Source organism: Uloborus diversus, chromosome 10 (assembly GCF_026930045.1).
Source record: "Uloborus diversus isolate 005 chromosome 10, Udiv.v.3.1, whole genome shotgun sequence".
In the NCBI taxonomy this organism is placed as follows: domain Eukaryota; kingdom Metazoa; phylum Arthropoda; class Arachnida; order Araneae; family Uloboridae; genus Uloborus; species Uloborus diversus.
The window spans coordinates 26,676,786-26,694,814 of record NC_072740.1 but is presented as its reverse complement, the minus strand read 5'-3'; the positions used below and the strand labels follow the sequence as shown (position 1 = coordinate 26,694,814).

Below are 18,029 nucleotides of genomic sequence, written 5' to 3'. Positions count from 1 at the left end.
TTAAAAATTGTTGATTTAAGAAAAACCCAAAGTTGGGACCAACTTTCAGAATTTTTGTGGGTCAAAAAAATTTTTTTTCGAAGAAAAGAAAAATATGTGACTTCTAAAACCACTTGAAGAAACCTCTATAAAATGTTTAGCAAAATCAAAAATGGCATGAATCTGAACTGCCTGACTCTTATAAAAACTGGATCTTAATTGCACTTATAGTTTTTAAATTACTATTTTACCACAGCAATTGTTTTAAACAAGTTACATATGTCTTTCTCAAAAGTTATCTACATTTTAATTTTGCACAGCATTAATTAAGATTAATTTTCATCATCCTTGTTGTACAGTTGAAAACTGTACATTCTGTACAACAGAATGTAATGTTGTACAACAGAATGTACAGTTGAAATTACTAAAAAAATTTTTTTTTTAGTTTTAAACTTGGCCTTAAATTCTTAAATTTACTTTTGAAGCACTTAGAAAAGTTTCTAATTACTGAACTTTCAAATGTATTTTCCTCTATAACTGATTTAAAGAAAACAAAGCTTAAATTTTAGTCTTCAAAATCTTCAATTAGTCAAAATGTTGAACGGTTTTGGAATATAATTTAATTTATCCGAATCAAGTTAAATATATTTACTTTGTTTTAATGCTAATTAATAATTATCTCTGTGCATACATGATTTATTTTTCAGAATATTATGTGAAATGTATGACATCATTCCATTTGCTCCAATTCCTTGCTGCAAAGCCTTCATTTCTAAGTATGCACCTTCAACATTTAATCACTTTGCTTCCTAAGATGAGTCCTGAGATGCTGCAAAGAGTAGCATTTCTGTATGATCCATCTCGAAAAATTGCACGGTTAGCATTTCGTAGCATGGCCTCGTCAAAAGTATCTGAAAGGTCTGTTGATATTTCGTACTTGATCCCAAATAATTGCCGACTTTTTTCAATGATAAGATCTATGATTGATGAAAAGAAAATGCATTTAATGATTTGTAATTTTACTTTAGAGAAAATTTATTGTTTCATAATTTTTAATATGAAAAGGGTGCAAATAATAAAAACAAAGTTCTAATTGTAACTGTATCAATTTAGTTTCATGTCCAATATTATGCATATAATAGTATTATTAGTATATGTATTAGTTAAGGGCTGCATCATATTAATAAATACTTTTGATTTTATTTTTATCTTCTGCTTCCGAAAACATGAAGCAACTCAAAAGCAGTCTATTTGCAAGATGTTTAAAAAGCTCATAAACCTATTTTGGTGAAACCTTTTGGTTAAATGATCTTTGTAAGTGCTAAACTCTCATTCCATGAATAAATAAATGGCTTGCACAACAAAACATAGCATCAGAAAATATTTAATAGAACTTTAACAAGGACTAACTACTGCTGCCTTTCAATTCAAAAAGTATTTTGCTTCCGTATTGAGCTGTTAAATTTTCAAATTGTAAAGTAAAAAAGAGTAGTTATATTTATTTTTCATTGCATAAGGTAAAACACCAGTAGTGGCTACTTCTTCAGTAGTGGCCACTTCAAGGTTTAAAATGCACTAGTAGTGGCCACAGTGAAGTATATTTTTAAACTGTAGGTCTACAATATTAATCGCCACTCTTAAAACTCAGTGAGCATTTTATAAATCTTCCCAATTTCTAAAAATACCAGAATTTCAATTTGTTCAATTTTTTCTCAAACCTCAAATTTGATCCAGCAGTGGCTACTCCAAAATCTGCATAGTTCAGTAGTGGCCATCTGACATTCTCTCATCTGAAGTATTTACATTACTTACTTTAAATTCAAATAACTGATGAATAAAATCGATTCAATATGATAGTTACATTAAGTACCAACAAAAAATCACATTATTATTGTTCATTTCTTTCTTCAAAGTGCAAAAGTAAACTTGAAGTGGCCACTAATGGTGTTTTACCTTACCTCATTACAGTTACTAAAAGCTTTTGAGAATGTTCTTGGTATATTTAATATTTAAATAATCTTTCTAATTTGTTAGTTTATTGCTATGAGGTATTGAATAATACTTTTAGTTTGGTATTGTATTGTTATAATGTAATAAATACTACTAATTTGTTATTTTATTGTTATTTTTGAGTGATATTTCTTGATACTGATACTATTGCTTATTTGTTATTTAATTAGTTTTTTTTTTTTTTTTTTTTTGAGTCATATTTATTTATATTTTTGGTGACACAAAAAAAGCAGGACATTTTTAACTGTATAATAAAAGCAAAAGTTATGAAAGTAAAACATTTTATTCAAAGTAATTGAAGCCTCAAAACTTGCCATTTAAGAAATGCTAATGGAATTTATCATTTTCAAAAATATATGCCCTTTAGGTTGCATCCTCCTGTACAAACGTGTTCTTGAAATCTGCTGCTGCTGTTGAAATTCCTCATTGGCAGCTGTAACATCTCAGCTGGGATACTGTGAATTTCGTCCTAAATTTTGTGTTACAATAACTGAAAATTCTGTATGAGTTATAACAGAGAATTCAGGATGAAATTCACAGTATCCCAGATAAGATGTTGCCCTGATCAATGAAGAATCTCTACAGCAAAAGCACATTTCTAGAATGCATTCATACAGGAGGAGGCCATCTAATGGTCTTAATTTTTAAAAAATTATAAATTCCATTAATGTTTATTAAATGTCAAGTTTTAAGGTTTCAATTGCTATAAATTAAAAAAAAAGAATCTTTCATCAATCTTGGTCTTTTGTTTGATTGTTAAAAAGCTTCTGTTTTTCAGTGCCACCCTGTGTATTCATTTTTAATATATATCATGAGACTATCACAGATTAATGTTGGGAAGGGGAAAACATGTTTGAGCGAATCAGACAGTGAACATCTTTTGGTTAATCAAGCTTCCATCGCAGTGACAGAATTGTCAAAACTGAAATCATTTAAATATTCTGAACATTTGTTCCTGTTAAAATGCAGAGTTTTATTTCAGTTCAATAGGTTAAGGTAAATAATACTTTTACTAGGAAACTGATTTTTTTTTTTTGCGAAGGAGGAATAACAACAGTAAATGCTTATTCTTATCAAATTTAATGTCAACCATTCTTTTTTTAAACAACAAATGAAAGAAATTTTGGCATTTAATTACCCCTGAAAGTTTTGAGTTCAGTGAATTTAAACTGTATGCATATTTATTTATTTATATTCTTTATACACTAATATATTATGGGTACATCCTTTTTAGATACTGGAGTTTTTCTTCTTTAGCAACAGTATCAAGTGAAATGATTGATATCAGCCAAAAGGTAAATATAACTACTTTGAATTGTTATTGTTTTGTTCAGTTTATTCTCTTTTTACCCATTCTGTACATATGTATAATCATTGAATATTGTCAATGTATTTTAATTTCATTGATCATGAACTTTATATATGGATGTCTCAACTACCAAATCGATTAATTCCACTTTTTAAAAAAATCCTCATTTCTGCTTTAATAGTGCTTTATCAATGCTTAGCATGTGAATTTATATTAAAATTTTGGTTCAGTACATTTCTGACCATGTGATGCAGAAAATGTAACACGAGGGCCTATTCACTCCTATGGATAACACTATCTTCTTTATCACTTTTCTCGACTTTTTGTTTTATGGAATTAATCAATTTGGCAAGTGAGGCATCCATATATACATGCACAAGTATTTTAATATGCAAATTATTTCTAACTCAAATACTAGAATTTTTGAACAAGTATGTGTTAAGAACAATATTGTCTAAACTATATTTCTGAAAAAAGAGTTTTTTTTTCATTCCTTTAACTGCTGATTATAAAACATATTTTCATTGTTTTTGCTAAATAAAAAAAACTAAAAAAAAAAAAAAATAATAATATTAACAAGATAACATTTAAGACATTAAGTATAGCTGATTGCTGTACAAATTAGTCTTTTTATAAAGAGTACAAAAATTTCTGTTCAAGTTTGTTTGTAAAATGTTTTTCTTGTGAAAATTTAAAAAATATATATATAATGTTGATTCTAAGTATCAAATATTTTTGTGACAAAATTATATAGAGAGTTTGAGCTACCATTCATGTTTTAAAAGCATTGTTTTCCCTATAGTAAATGTTTTAGTACAGCATCATTGGTTTTCTTTCTTTTATTTTCAGAATGAAGAACTGCCTTCTTCAGAGGATATTATAAAATTTTTCATTTTTGTTCTATTAATGCTTTGCCACAAACTTAACTGTCCAAAGTTTATTAAAGATTTAATACATATGCCTGAAATTGAAAATCATAGGAACAATTCTGTTGACACTTGCAATTCCGAAAGATCAGCTGAGTCACTTGTGAATCACTCTCCTCTTTCATGTGGGCAAGCTCATTCTACATGTGTTCAAAATGGAGTATTATATACATGGGGAAAATCTGGCTGTGGAAGGTAATTTAATTTTGACTGCAGTTTAAGTATATATTTACTTTAGCAGGAAGAGAAAGTTTTATTTCTATATATTTTTTCTTCATTAACATCTTTTGAGACCAAAAATTAAATATGTATTTATTCTTTTCATTGTGAAATCAATTAGCTAATACTTTTCTTTTAGTTGTCTTTATCCTTTTTTAAAACTACATATATAACTGAAAATTATGTGAACTTAATTATGTGAACCACTCAGTTATCTCTCCTTCAAATGCTTGAAATTTGTCATAATGGATATTGAGAATTAGTTTACTTGTTGGCACTCCCTTTGTGTGAAATGTATTGTTTTTGAACTTTTAATACACATTAAAAAGAGGGAAAGGATAATGTGATAATGGTTTGACTAATGGTTTGTATTAATTTGAGAATCTAACCACCTGGTATGGTGCATATCATACTGTTGTTGCCTATTTTTAATTCAAGGACAATTATATGTAATTAAAGCTTTTGTATTAAGTTGAAGCATTATATTTTGAACAATTATGTTCAATTTTGCTTCAAAAGAATCTTTATTGAAATGTCTCATATGAGTTGAAATTTTAATGAAAGAAGTAATTAAACTTTCTCTTTTCGTAACAATTTCTGTAATGCATGTATGTATTGACGCTAATATATATTTTTTTTAATTTAAAGATTGGGTTTAGAAGATGTAAGTGTAGAATATCAATCACCTCAGCCAGTTCCAACATTTTTAAGACTTCAAATAAATGTTCTAGCTGTGTCATGTGGAGCCTTGCATACGTTAGCTCTTACTGATTGTGGGGTAAGAAGATTGCTTTACATTAAAAATTGTTCATAAAATAATTTTTAGATTTACATTATCTAGTTTTTACCGCTTTTTTTTCACATTCAAGTCATATTCTCATAAAAGTTTATATAATCTAATGCTTAATATTAAAATGCCCTTTTGCTTCATAGTTTAAACAGTAACTTTGTTTGCTATTCATCTTATTTCATGTAGGAGATCAGTGAGAAAAATATCCAAACTTTTTTTTGTGGGGGGGGGGGGGAGGAGGGCAGAAAGATATAAATCAAGCTCACTTGTTTGAGCTGACCTTAAACTTTTGTGTACATGCATGAACTTTTTCCAGTCTATCAATAGCCATAGTCACTGGGAAGCAGTGTTTGATTAAGGTAGCATGTAGTGCTGTTGTTGTACTTCAAAGGAAATGAGAGAACAACTGAAGCAGTACTACTATACAAATTTTGCTAGAAACTAGGCAACAACTGAGTGGAAACCATTTGGGAGATGCAGACAGCTTTTGGTGCACATTTGCAAACACATTTTTCACGCATGATTCATATTTTTTTGTGCAAAAATAAACTCCTGTGATTAAACTGGCTCCTTACTCTCCTGATATAGTTCTCTAGAACTTCTGGCTGTTCCCCAAACTTAAAAGGCTTTGGAAGGAACAAGATTTCTGACAGGGAAGGACATCATGGTTACAACAACAGTCAAGCTAAACTGCATTCCGAAACAGTTTTAAGAATGCTTTTAGCAATGATAGGACTGCTGGGAGTAGTTTGGAGTCCCAAGGACTTTAGGGGGGATCAGGTTTTCAATTCTCAAGATGTGCCTACTTTTTTTTTCTTTGGTCAAAGATTGGATTTTATTCTAACAGCTCTAGTAATAAAAAATTGAGTGTGAATGTCTTTTTTTTTTTTTTAAATCTGTGTGGTCTAAATTTATTTTAAAAATTAGTTACTCAGTAAATAACGTTTTATTGCATGTAGCAATGTTGGTGTACATTAATAGATTACTTTTTTTTATCTTTCAATAATTTAATCTTGAGGACTTTGTAGATAATATATGTTTATATTTTTCAGTGTGTATTGTCTTTATTTAATTTATATTTGAATAATAAGTTTATTACTCTCTATGGTGTTTTATTTTTTTAGCTGCTTCATAACTGTACTCCTTTGAGGTGTTGTTTTTTATGATTTTTTTTTTCATGTTAGGCTTGGAAAATTGGTTACATATATCAAATAATATCAACTGGCATTTGGGCTTGACGGAAGGAATTTAAATACAGTGAAACCTCTCTTAACGGACACTCCCGAATAACGGACACCTCTAATTAACGGACATTTTTGCAAGTCCCAGTCCCTCAATATAGGCCATTCCATGTAATTCACTCTGAATAACGGACACTCCGAATAACGGACAGTTATTTCACAAAAAATTTTCCTTGCGATCGTAGCGCTTCCGTTTTTTTTTTCTTTTCACAGAATATCTTAGTAACTGCTTGCCTTACAAAGCTTTTCATCCTCCACAACTGATATTCCACCCCCACCCCCGTCATTTCCTTATCACTGTTTCTTGGAATTAAAAGGGTGGTAAGGGGCAGAGGCAGCGATTGGGGCTTAAAAGTTGGGGGCAGAAAAAAAAAAACTAAAAGACATGGTACTTTTTGCGGGCAGCAAAAAATGAAAAAGAAAAAAAAGTCATAATTTTGTAACGGCTAGTTTTGAGCGTATTGAAGCAGATAAGTGAACTGATGTCAGCCTAACAATTAACGTACGTTTTTCTTAAGATTTTAATGAATTTTGTACACAATAACTAAAAAAAGAAGAAACTGGGCACTTTTTCTAAGTGGGGCTCTCGGGAGATGCAATTGAGCAGACCGGCGCCGGTAGTAGTCGGCTTTATGGCGCCGTGATTTCGTTGGGTTGTTTAATTTTTAGACATGAAAATGATTGTCCATATTCAAGGTCATATTGCCAACTGTCAATCATGCAATAGTGATACTCGAGATAAAATAAATAAATTAACCATAAAAAGTGTGTGGGGGGGAGGGGGGTTGCTCCGCCGAATCGCCCTCGTTGGTAATGCAAAAAAGAGATGTCAAACTGTTTTAACTGATTACTTTAATTGATTAAATGCTTTTTAAGACAAGTGTGTGCTGTCAGTATACCTTTATTAAGAAAAAACAGATTAATTACACTTGATGTAAAATGTAGTAAACCTTTCGCAATTGTTTCGATTGTGTTCTACAAAGGGAACAACAGCCCATTTTGAAAAAGGTAAATTAAGTAGTTCCTCCTAATAGCGGACACCTCCCAATAACGGACAAAACCTCTGGTCCCTTGACTGTCCGCTATTCGGAGGTTTCACTGTACCTGTTTTTTTTTTCTTTTTTTGAATAGCAAACATGTGACTTGATTCCCCCCTCCCCAAATAAAAAAATACCTTTGAGAAATAATATATGTGATGCTGCAACTACCATGTTAAACTAAATATTTCTTTTTCCTGATTTCAATCCAACACAACGGTTTATGATTACATATTCATGAAAACTTTGTTCAAAATTCAGTCATTCAAAAACTACAATTTCAGATCTATGATACGATCAATCCCATGATTTTAATGTTGTTAGCAAGACTTTCTTAGCATCTGAGCTAATGTGCCTTCATTTCAGAGTGCTATACCTTAAAGCAATTTGCAATAAATAAAGCAACAAAATTAATTGAAAATCACTGCCTTCATTTTTTTGAAACATTTTTTTAAAGTTATGCTGTGATCAGCAAAACTATAGCCAGGGGCAGACTGGCTACCTTTGACCCAGTCGGCAAAATCACATTTTGGCCCACCATTGTGAATTAGAAAAAGAAAAAAAAAATCTACTGCTTCTATATGAGCAAAACTATTGGCTTTATTCCCACCATACTTCAAAACTTTAATATTTACAGTACCCATACTTGGGACAGTACCCTAACTTGGGTACATTTTGCCAAATTTTGTTTTGAGGGCTGGTACATCTGTTGGTATTTCACCAGTAAGAAATAATAAAATATAAAAATGGTGTTACAGAATAAATGAAGATAAGCCTTATGAGGCTATGTGAGTTAAACTTTGATGTATCAGTTTTTTGGATTATTTTTATGATTTTGAAAATTTTGAAAAAAATATGTGGTTTTTAAGTATGGAAATAACTTGGGTTACCTACGCTAACTGAGCAGCATTAGTTTGAATTTGTCTGTCAATTCATCTCGGCTATATACCTGTGTCTTATTTGGGCAAATTCATTTCCACCCAACTAATTCAGTTGACCTTATTTATTCATATAGTTGAGAAATTGCCAATAGGCTCCAAACTTGGGACACTGTCCCAAGTTTGATGAGGATACTAAAGCATAAAAAGTGTCTATAAGGAATATTGAGGAAATAAAGTGTATAATTTTGTTAACAAAAACGTATAGATACAAAGTTTTATAAATTGAAGGCTATTCTGATGACATTAAATGTGTCATACCATAAGAGGACAGAACAGTTTTCATTGTTTAAAAAAAATTGAATCTATTGATGAGCAAAATACGTTTTCCAAAATATTACATATATTAGTTCTACTAATGAAAATGAGTCTCAAAGTATAGATGAGGCTAATTCATTTGTGGTGAATTTCACGTATTATGAAGGAATGATATTGAATGTGAAATAAGGAATATGGAAAGATAAAATTCTCTCTCTCTCTGCTGCTTTATTATTTATTTGGGTTCACCAATTGCTGTTATGCTTTCAAATACAGAGGGGAAAGCAGAAATCTTACATTCAAAGGAACTAAGAAGGCTGAGGGGACATTCAATGTCCATCTTTATTAAATAAGATAAGTGCACCAAATAAGACCACCCTGAGGTTCATAACCCAGTATCTCACTATGATTAAATTGGTTCTAGCTTTTGCATAATCATCAGATGACTCATAAAAACTAAGAAAAAACATTAAACAAGTGAAACTTTATGTTTTAATTATGTTTTTATACAGTTTTAAAAAAGGAAGACGGTTTAACCTTATTAGGAACATAAGTTTGGCTTAAATAACAATAAAATACTTTTTTCATACTAGTAACCTACTGCGGTCCATGTCGAAATGAAACTTATTGTAAAATAAGTTCAGGTAGTTTTGACATCAAGCTTCTGTAATATCTTTTGTTACCTCGTTTCTGTTTGTTTCTGTTGGCTGGTGATTAGAAACTGCTTGTTGATTACACTTTATCATCAGTTACGGTTTCTAATGACGATGAAGTCACGATTTAGCAAATTTTTACTATGCAGCACCAATGATTGGATGACTTTATTGGTGCATATGACTTCGTTTTGCTCATCCACCTCAAATATATATTGATATCATCATGGACACTTTGGGGCACCCCTCGTCTCTTCCTACGGCACCCCTCGTCTCTTTCTACGGCACCCAGTTTGAAAACTCCTGGTTTACAAATTATAATATTTCTATCTAATGATTTTTTTTATTGGGTTGTGAAATACATTTCTTTGAAATGATAGTTGGTGTCCCAAACTATAATCTATTGCTGAATACATGAAAGAAAGATAAAAAAAATAAGTGTCTGAAGCAGAGGTGCCAAGTATTACGATTTGCCCGTAACTACTACGGATTCCCGTCGAAATTACGGTGTTACGAACATCGATAAAAAGTTACGGAAAAGTCGAATTTTGCTCAGATAATTTTTCTAAAGTTTAAAAAATTATTCCCTTTAGAACGTTTGGAGTAATTTCATGAGAAAATGTGTTATCTACCATTATTTCGTGTTTAAGCTTGCCGAGAAAGCGATAACATTGCTTGCGCTCTCTTTCGCTTTAGTGTGTATGTCACCTACCAACTCGCTTTGTGTATTCGCCGGATACTTCGCGCGTGATGCACAGAAACCGACGGCGCATGGATGCGTTGTAAGAATAGCGACTGGCCAACGATGTATGTGCGTAAGGTTTCGAAAAATCTTACAAATTTTTTTTCCGCTAGGTCATTTTTAAATATTGATAGGAACTGTAAACTTAAAGTCATCCAAGTGTGTTTTAAAAAGTATAAAATACTATTTTTGAGAATTCACTGCATCTCGCTCACTAATTTTTGAAGTATAGGTACAACTCAACTTAAGCTTGTTGATTTGTTCGAGAACGCAGCGTGCACGTTGGATATTTGACACTTGCACGATTTTTCATTTTGCGTGATTGTTTCTTATCCGATGATTCACATTCACGACATATTTTTTTTAATCCTTGTTTAATTATGGATAAATGGCTAAAGTCAGCTCGAGAAAAAAGTTCCGAACGTGGAGTTCCTGATCGCGATCCAAATAATAGTAATGGATCTCTACAGCAGTCTAAACCAGAAAAAAGTAATAGCCAGAGTGGAGCGCTTAACATTGAACAAAACGCTGTTCGAGATGTAGAAGAAAATCCAGTAGACGATGTAGGAAAGCCTACAAAAAGACATAAAAAAACCCAGAAATATCGACAAGAGTACACAAAAGAATGGCAATGTTTGATTCATTCAAATTTAGCGCCGGAGTTCGTTTTTTGCACTATCTGCTCCAAAGACATCTCAATTGCTCATGGTGGAAGAGATGATTGCCGAAGGCATATTAAAACTGCCATGCATCAAAAGTACGCAAAAGCTTGCGATTCGAACAAAAATATGTTTGCATGTATGAAAACTGCCGATGATGAACTTTTGGTGACAAAAGCAGAACTTCTGTTCACAAGTTTTATATCGGAGCATAATCTACCAATATCATGTTCTGATCATGCTGGACCGCTCTTCAAAAGAATGTTTCCAGACTCCAAAATAGCAGCGAAATATGCTTGTGGGCGTACAAAAACAACTGCTTTATTAAAATGTCTTTCATCGGCTACACAGGATGATGTGATTGAAAATTTAAATTCAAGGCCCTTTGCTCTCGCAACAGACGGCAGCAATGACAAAAATGATACGAAACTTTACCCCATTGTTGTGTCCTATTTTTCCGAAAATCATGGCAAAATTATTTATATGATACTGTCCATCATTGAGTGCACTGATAACACTGGTGAGGGAATTTTCAATGCTATAAATAAAGAATTCACCAAGAAAGAAATTTGTTGGAAAAATAGTGTTGCATTTGCATCAGATAATGCCAAAGCAATGACAGGAAATATTAAGGGTGTGCTTTCTTATATAAAAAAAGTTCAGTCAAATATTAATTTTCAGGGCTGTGTTTGCCACTTATTACATCCAGCTGCAAAGAATGGTTGTGCAGCAATACAACAATTTGATGTTGAGGAGTTTTTGATAAAAATTTATTATTTTTTGCAAAAAAGCTCCAAAAGGCAGCACAGTTTTAAATTGTGCCAAGATATATATGGGGTTAAACCACATAAAGTATTAAAGTATGTTTCAACCAGGTGGCTGTCTCTGTTCGAATGTATTCAAAGAGTCCTCGAACAGTGGGAGCCACTGACTTTGTATTTTTGTGATGAAAAGAATAATATTAAGCATGCAAAGTATCAAGAAATTAAAGTCAGCATGCAAAACCCTGTTACCAAAGTTTATGTGTTATTTTTAAAAAGTGTGTTGCCCCTGTTTTTGAATGCAAACACATTTCTTCAACAAGAAAAACCCCTAATACACAAAGTAAGCAAGACTGTTGAGGATTTATTATTAGGGCTTATTGTAAGGTTTATCAAACCTTCTGCTGTTGGTGATAGTCCAAACTCACTCTTAAGCCTCGACTGTGCCAAAAGAAAAAATCAAAAAGCAGACAATGATCTTGTAATTGGATCAGAAACCAAATGTTACCTAAAGAATATTTCTTCAGATGAAGCTGAACAGTTTTATAAAGACGTAAGAAATTTTTATGTTAAAAGTGTGGAATACATTAAAAATAAAATACTCGTAGCCAATTCATTTGTGGAGCATGCAGCTCTTGCAGATGTCTCTCTTCGGAAAAAAATGTCATTCTCCTCTGTAGAATTTTTAATTTCAAAATTTCCCAATGTTTTGACAGATGCAGAAAAAGCAAATTTGGACATAGAATTTAGTATGTACCAATTTGAAAATTTTGAGGAGTATGATGTGATAAATGATAGTGCAGATGCTATATGGCACAAAATATCATAGATATCTGATGAGAATGGAGCTAAAAAATATAATGCTCTCTCAAAATTAATGCTAGCATTATTGCTTGTGCCACATAGCAATGCAACTTCAGAAAGGGTTTTTAGTGTGGTACGTAAGAACCAAACTGATTTTCGCCCGACTCTGGGGACAGAGACACTGACATCACTGCTTATAGAAAAACAGAAAAATTTCAACTTCAGTACAAAATGTTTCGATCATAAATTTTCAAATGAACAATGTAAAGCTGCTAAAAAGTCAACTTGGATCAATTTATGTTCAAATAAATAAGAACTTCTAGCCGATTCTTAAATATTAATATTTTTTTACAGTATCCATTCTATTATTCTCTCAATAATTTTTGCATTTATTTTACAGCTTCATTCAACCGATTTCTAAAATTTAATTTAATCTTTGACATTTTGTGCTTCTTAATTGTTTTTATGTATATCATTTTCAATAAAGTAAATAACTTCAATGTTCACCGATTTTTGAGAATTTTCATTCCTGTATTTTATTTTTCAATTATTAAATGCATATTTGTTTGAAAATTTTAATTATTCAGCAGAAATGTGTACTAAAGTTTAAACACAACTGTTAGGATCGCTATTTGCGCGACTACGTGTGTTAGATTTCCGTTTTTCACTACAACTATGACTCTGGTTACTGATAACTTCCATTGAAACTTGGCACCTCTGCTGAAGTCAGGGTGAGGGGGGAGGGGTTCGTAACTTGGGACAATGAACATTTTTTGTTTTATTTTTAAAGGGACATATCTACAGATCTTACCTTGTCTTGAGGAGAAATATTAAAGTGCACCCTAAAAATAGAACTTCGTTTGAATCGAAAACATGTGATTACTATGCTACTAAAGGCAAAAGTTCAAAACTGTCCCAAGTATGGGCACTTGACTGTGTGACAAGTTAGAGACACATGCAACGATAAGAACTCAAATTGAAAAAAAGGAAAGCAAAAACAGTACTTGGCACTGAAAATAAATTTGTTCATTTAATTTTAAAATCATTCCTTTTTGATCAAATTGATATGCTTTCACGTGCGGGACAAAATTGCAGTTTTTTCGTAGAATGGTTCAAAAAGGTTGAACTGTAAAATTTGGGCATTGAAATAAAGGAATTAATTTCACTCCAGCGTTGAGCAACCAAGATAGTTCTGCAGGACTGGAAGCTATACTGTCAATTACTTTATCTTAGTCGTAATTAAATGATGGCTCAATGAGCATGTAGTCCTCAAGAAGATCTTGTCCAAGGTTTGAATGTAAGCAATTTTTTATCACTTTTAAGACCGAAAAATATTTTTCACACGATACTTGAGTGCATGAGAGAGTAAGGATGTATTTATATATTACATATAAAGAAGGGTATATTGGTCCAAAAAGATTAAGTTCATGCATAAGTTTAAAAGCGCAAACTATGCATCTTTTATATGCTTTTTTTATGACATTGCGTATTTTATGCATTGCAGAGGAATCAACGTCTAGGTTTTCGGACTCTGTCGATTCTTTTAATGGTTTGTTGTAGTTGGAATAATGCGTAGAAGATTGAATATGTTCTTCACGAATTTCTCCTGTGGCCTCCTTTTTCACTATCCGATAAAGTACACAATACAGTTTGCGTTAAGTTGCAAGGGATTTAACTTCAGAAAAGCGAACAGATTCTTGCCAAGCAATGTCTTTTAAGAGTGGTTCATTTGCAACAAATCGTGCATTGAGTAGTGCAATTGTGGTATCCAAAATAACGTAGTAGACATTCACCTCAAACTGTTTGGATGTTGAATTTAACAGCCTTGCATCATCATGAGATAATTCATCTGGATTTTGCTTAATTATTGGAATTCTCTTTTCTGGAACAAAACCCTCACAACATTCTTCAGTTAATTCATTCTGCATATAAGATGCAAATTCACTCGCCTATCTAAAGAATGGAATCGAAATCCCCCCATTTTCTCATAAGTTCTAAAATTACGGTGTGAATTTTCTTGGTGGCTGTCAAGTAGCAGTAGTAATTTGTTTCAAAACTAGTTGACAATTTGCTGATTGTGACTGAGAGCAGAACAATGACCAACATGAGTTTTAAAACACCAAAATAAAGTAATGTTGCAAATTATTGAAATTTTCATGGAATTTTCGAATAAATACATAGAATTTTATGAAGTGAATGTTTTGGTGGAAAATTAGTCAAATTAAAACACGCTGTTTTATTTTAAGCTCAGGGAAAATTGGGCAAAACCATTCCTTTAAGCTTCGAAGTGAAATTAAAAGCATTTAGAGGCATTATTAGGATGAAAGCTAGTCAACATACTTCCTAATACATTTGAGAGGCAATATTTTGAGTTTGAAAGTCTTAATGTATGCGGTTATTTCACTATTAATTTTTTGTGAATCCTTGCAAAATGACAATTTTTTAACATAGGGTAGTTCAAAACCATAATTTTGCCAATTATAACCTATAGGACTATATTAGCATGGGCAGGTCAAGAGCAGTAACAGAAAATTTTGATTTTTTTTTCATGTATTGTATGCTAGCTTTATTGTACAATCTTGCGTATTTGGTTTCAACTAAAAAAAGGCGCGAAAAAAAAAATCGTTTAATTCCACCATTTCCCGATTATTAGTAATGAATCCAAATCGCGTTTCTTCAACTGCCTCGAAAACTGGTTTCTGCAGATACTGCTGTTTACCTGCCCGCGGCAGCATAAAGCCCTTGCTCTCCGGAAAAATATGTAAAGTATGCAATTTAATAAATTTATTTAAATTCTTAGCTCTCTGTTAGGGGTGCTGACTTTATGATTATTTGTTTTCATTCAGAAAACATTATCTCTTTACTCCTGACTTTGAGGATGTAGCGTTTCAATACTTCTTCAGTTCCTTTCCCTTTTTTGTTTGCATCAAGTTGGCAGTTTGAAAAAATCGCTTGAGAACAGGGAGAGAAGCTTTGCTCATTTCATGCAGGTTTTTTATATTCAAAGGATTCTCATGTACAGGGGCGTGCACAGAAATTTTGGGGCCGATCACAAATGACTTTTACGCCCCCCCTCCATATTGTTTACCCCTACGTCCTTACATATATTTCACCCCTTGTTTAAAAAATCTCAGGTCCGCTTCAATCTCAGAACCGGGCCAACAGGTATCCGCCCCCTGCACATATATAAGCACCTCAAAGCATGGGCCACACATTTAGAGCAGGGTCAGGGTTGCTTTGTCTGATAGTGCAGGCCCCTTCAATTTTTGTTAATAGACGTACTAATGTAAGTTTTAAACACTCCTTTTATCATCCTGGGCCCTTTTTCAGGCTGCGTCCGACCCCAATTTCTCTGGCCCCCTCCCGTTTCTACAATGTGGGAACCATATGGCCCCCAGGGCTCTAAAAACTAGAAAGAAAGTTGATAAGAGAGGAAAGCATTCGCACGTGTGAACTTCAGCTATTCACTTTGGTCCCTGCTTAGGATGGAAAAAAAAAACCTGTTTCCAAAGGTTCACCAAGTAAACAAATTACATGGTTTATTTTTATTTAGTGTTCACTTTAAAAATGTTAGGTGTGAATTGAAATGTGTTATGGTCAATGAAAAATTGCTTGGAGTGGTCCACTGGGCGGTTGGCCCAGTCGGGGATCCCCGACTAGACAACCTGGTCAATCCTCCCCTGACTGTAGCTCAGAATCCTGCAATGAGTTTGGATTATATATTCATGAAATTTGATCAGAATTCTGCTGAAGAATAAAAGCCAACAGAACAACAGTTTTTGGACCATGCCGATTCTTACTATCTTTTCATTATTAGTATGAGGTTCTAACTAACTGGGCCAATGAGTCAGCATTTTGAGATGCTATGAATTGAAGCAATGCCAAATAAAAAACAGAATAAATTGTTTTTTTTTTAGTAAAACTAAAATATAATCTCTCTCTCTCTTTTTTTTCACCGAAAGCGGTGAAAAAGAACCTTTAAAATGATGCTTTACTAATGAAATTTGATAAAGTATTGTGAAAGTATGGCACTGTTGCAGAGAATAGCACCTTTGTGAAATAATATATATGATTTTGATTTTCTTTAGCTATTTGGCTGGGGTTCATCACGTTTTGGTCAGCTTGGTGCGGGAGATGTGCAGCAGACAATTCAACCTATTGTACTTGAAAGCCTAATAAGTGAAGAAATAATCAAAATAAAATGTGGTCAATACCATTCCATTGCTGTAGCATCTGATGGCAGGTACTAATTTATCCTCCTGCTTTTGTGATCATACTTCAATATAAACTCTTGTTTCCCAAAGAGGTCTCAAGGTCACTCAAATATTTTCTTGAATAATAAAATGTGTCATTTACCTTTCTAGTGTTAAGAAAGCAACAGGCCCATCATTTTAAACAAGCAGTAATTTCACTTCCCATCCTGCTTTAAGAAACATGTTGCGTTTACATATTAGTGCATATGAGTCATTCTTCAAAAGTGTAACTTTTCTGTCACATGCCTTTTACAGGATAAACTTTAAGGAACAATTCATTTAACAATGCTTTTTAATTTCATCAAAAATATATCTATGTAAACCTGCAAACATTTTTTTAATAATAATTTTTATTTTAGTATATTTTTGTTTCACAACATGTGAATTCTCATCTCCGTGGCATTTCATGTTGCTTAATAACTTGTTTAATTAAAAGTATATACTTATTTATTATTCTTTTCACAAGTGTCTCAAATACTAATTGTTTAAGTATATTTATTTTTTAATATTGTGTTTTAGTTCATTTCAGTAGGATAAGGAGTCATGCCACACAATAAATTCTCACCTCCGTTACCTAAACACAAAATGCCATTCCCCATTAACACATGGCAGTAATGAAATCAAATTTTATTTTCTATGATAAAAGGAGCCCCCTTGTTTATTTTGAGCCGTAAAGAAGTGGTGAAATTTTTGTTGTAAAACAAGAAGATATATATATATATATATATATATATATATTATAAATTTAAGTCTGGTTATTGTGACTTCTCACCCCCTGAACTTGAATTTCAGGGATGTAAACTAATGTAAAAAAAGAAATGAACATGTTTTCATATGATTAACATGTGCAGATTGTAGCAATGAAGGAAAAAAAAACCCTGTGAAAATGTATCCATCAAGCCTATATTAATGGAAAATTCCTCACCTCTGTGAATCTCACCTCCGTGACAGACCTTATCAATGTTATTATTTCTGAGGTGAAAATAAACGATGGAGGAAAAATACATCAATAATAGGCATTTTACTAAAATTATAAATTGGCAGTAAATTCTCAAATTTACTAAATACCATTCTTAACACACATTTGAACTAAAATGATGACTACTAATTAAGCTGTACTTTAATTAAGAGAGCTTAATGTTAGATTCCTGCTAATCATTAAAATAGCACATTGTTTGCAGAACTAATAAAATTACTACTTTGATATTAAATTAGCCTCGATTTTTGAACATTAAGAGTTTTTTTCTTTTTCTTTTTCGTTTACTTCCGTGAACAAGGCTTTTTTCTATTATTATTATTTATGAGTAAAATAATTGGAACTTAGCTGGGCCATTAATTATAGTTACTTCTAGTATGTAACACTTTCATGTAAGAATGAAAAAAAAATGAAAACAAAAGGTTTAGAAATTGAAAAATATTTCGTTCAAAAGATATTTTCTGGAGAAAGATT

The 18,029-nt window shown here is 32.1% G+C and overlaps 1 protein-coding gene across 1 annotated transcript in view; it reads left to right on the top strand.

The window, feature by feature from the left end:
* LOC129231695 (uncharacterized) overlaps positions 1 to 18,029 on the top strand; it is a 107,611-nt gene that overhangs the window by 38,690 nt on the left and 50,892 nt on the right. Inside the window, exons 15-19 of the mRNA XM_054866059.1 lie at positions 687 to 897; positions 3,224 to 3,284; positions 4,148 to 4,419; positions 5,092 to 5,221; positions 16,415 to 16,569. Coding sequence (XP_054722034.1) covers positions 687 to 897; positions 3,224 to 3,284; positions 4,148 to 4,419; positions 5,092 to 5,221; positions 16,415 to 16,569 — 829 coding nt within the window. The remainder of the gene's footprint in view (positions 1 to 686; positions 898 to 3,223; positions 3,285 to 4,147; positions 4,420 to 5,091; positions 5,222 to 16,414; positions 16,570 to 18,029) is intronic.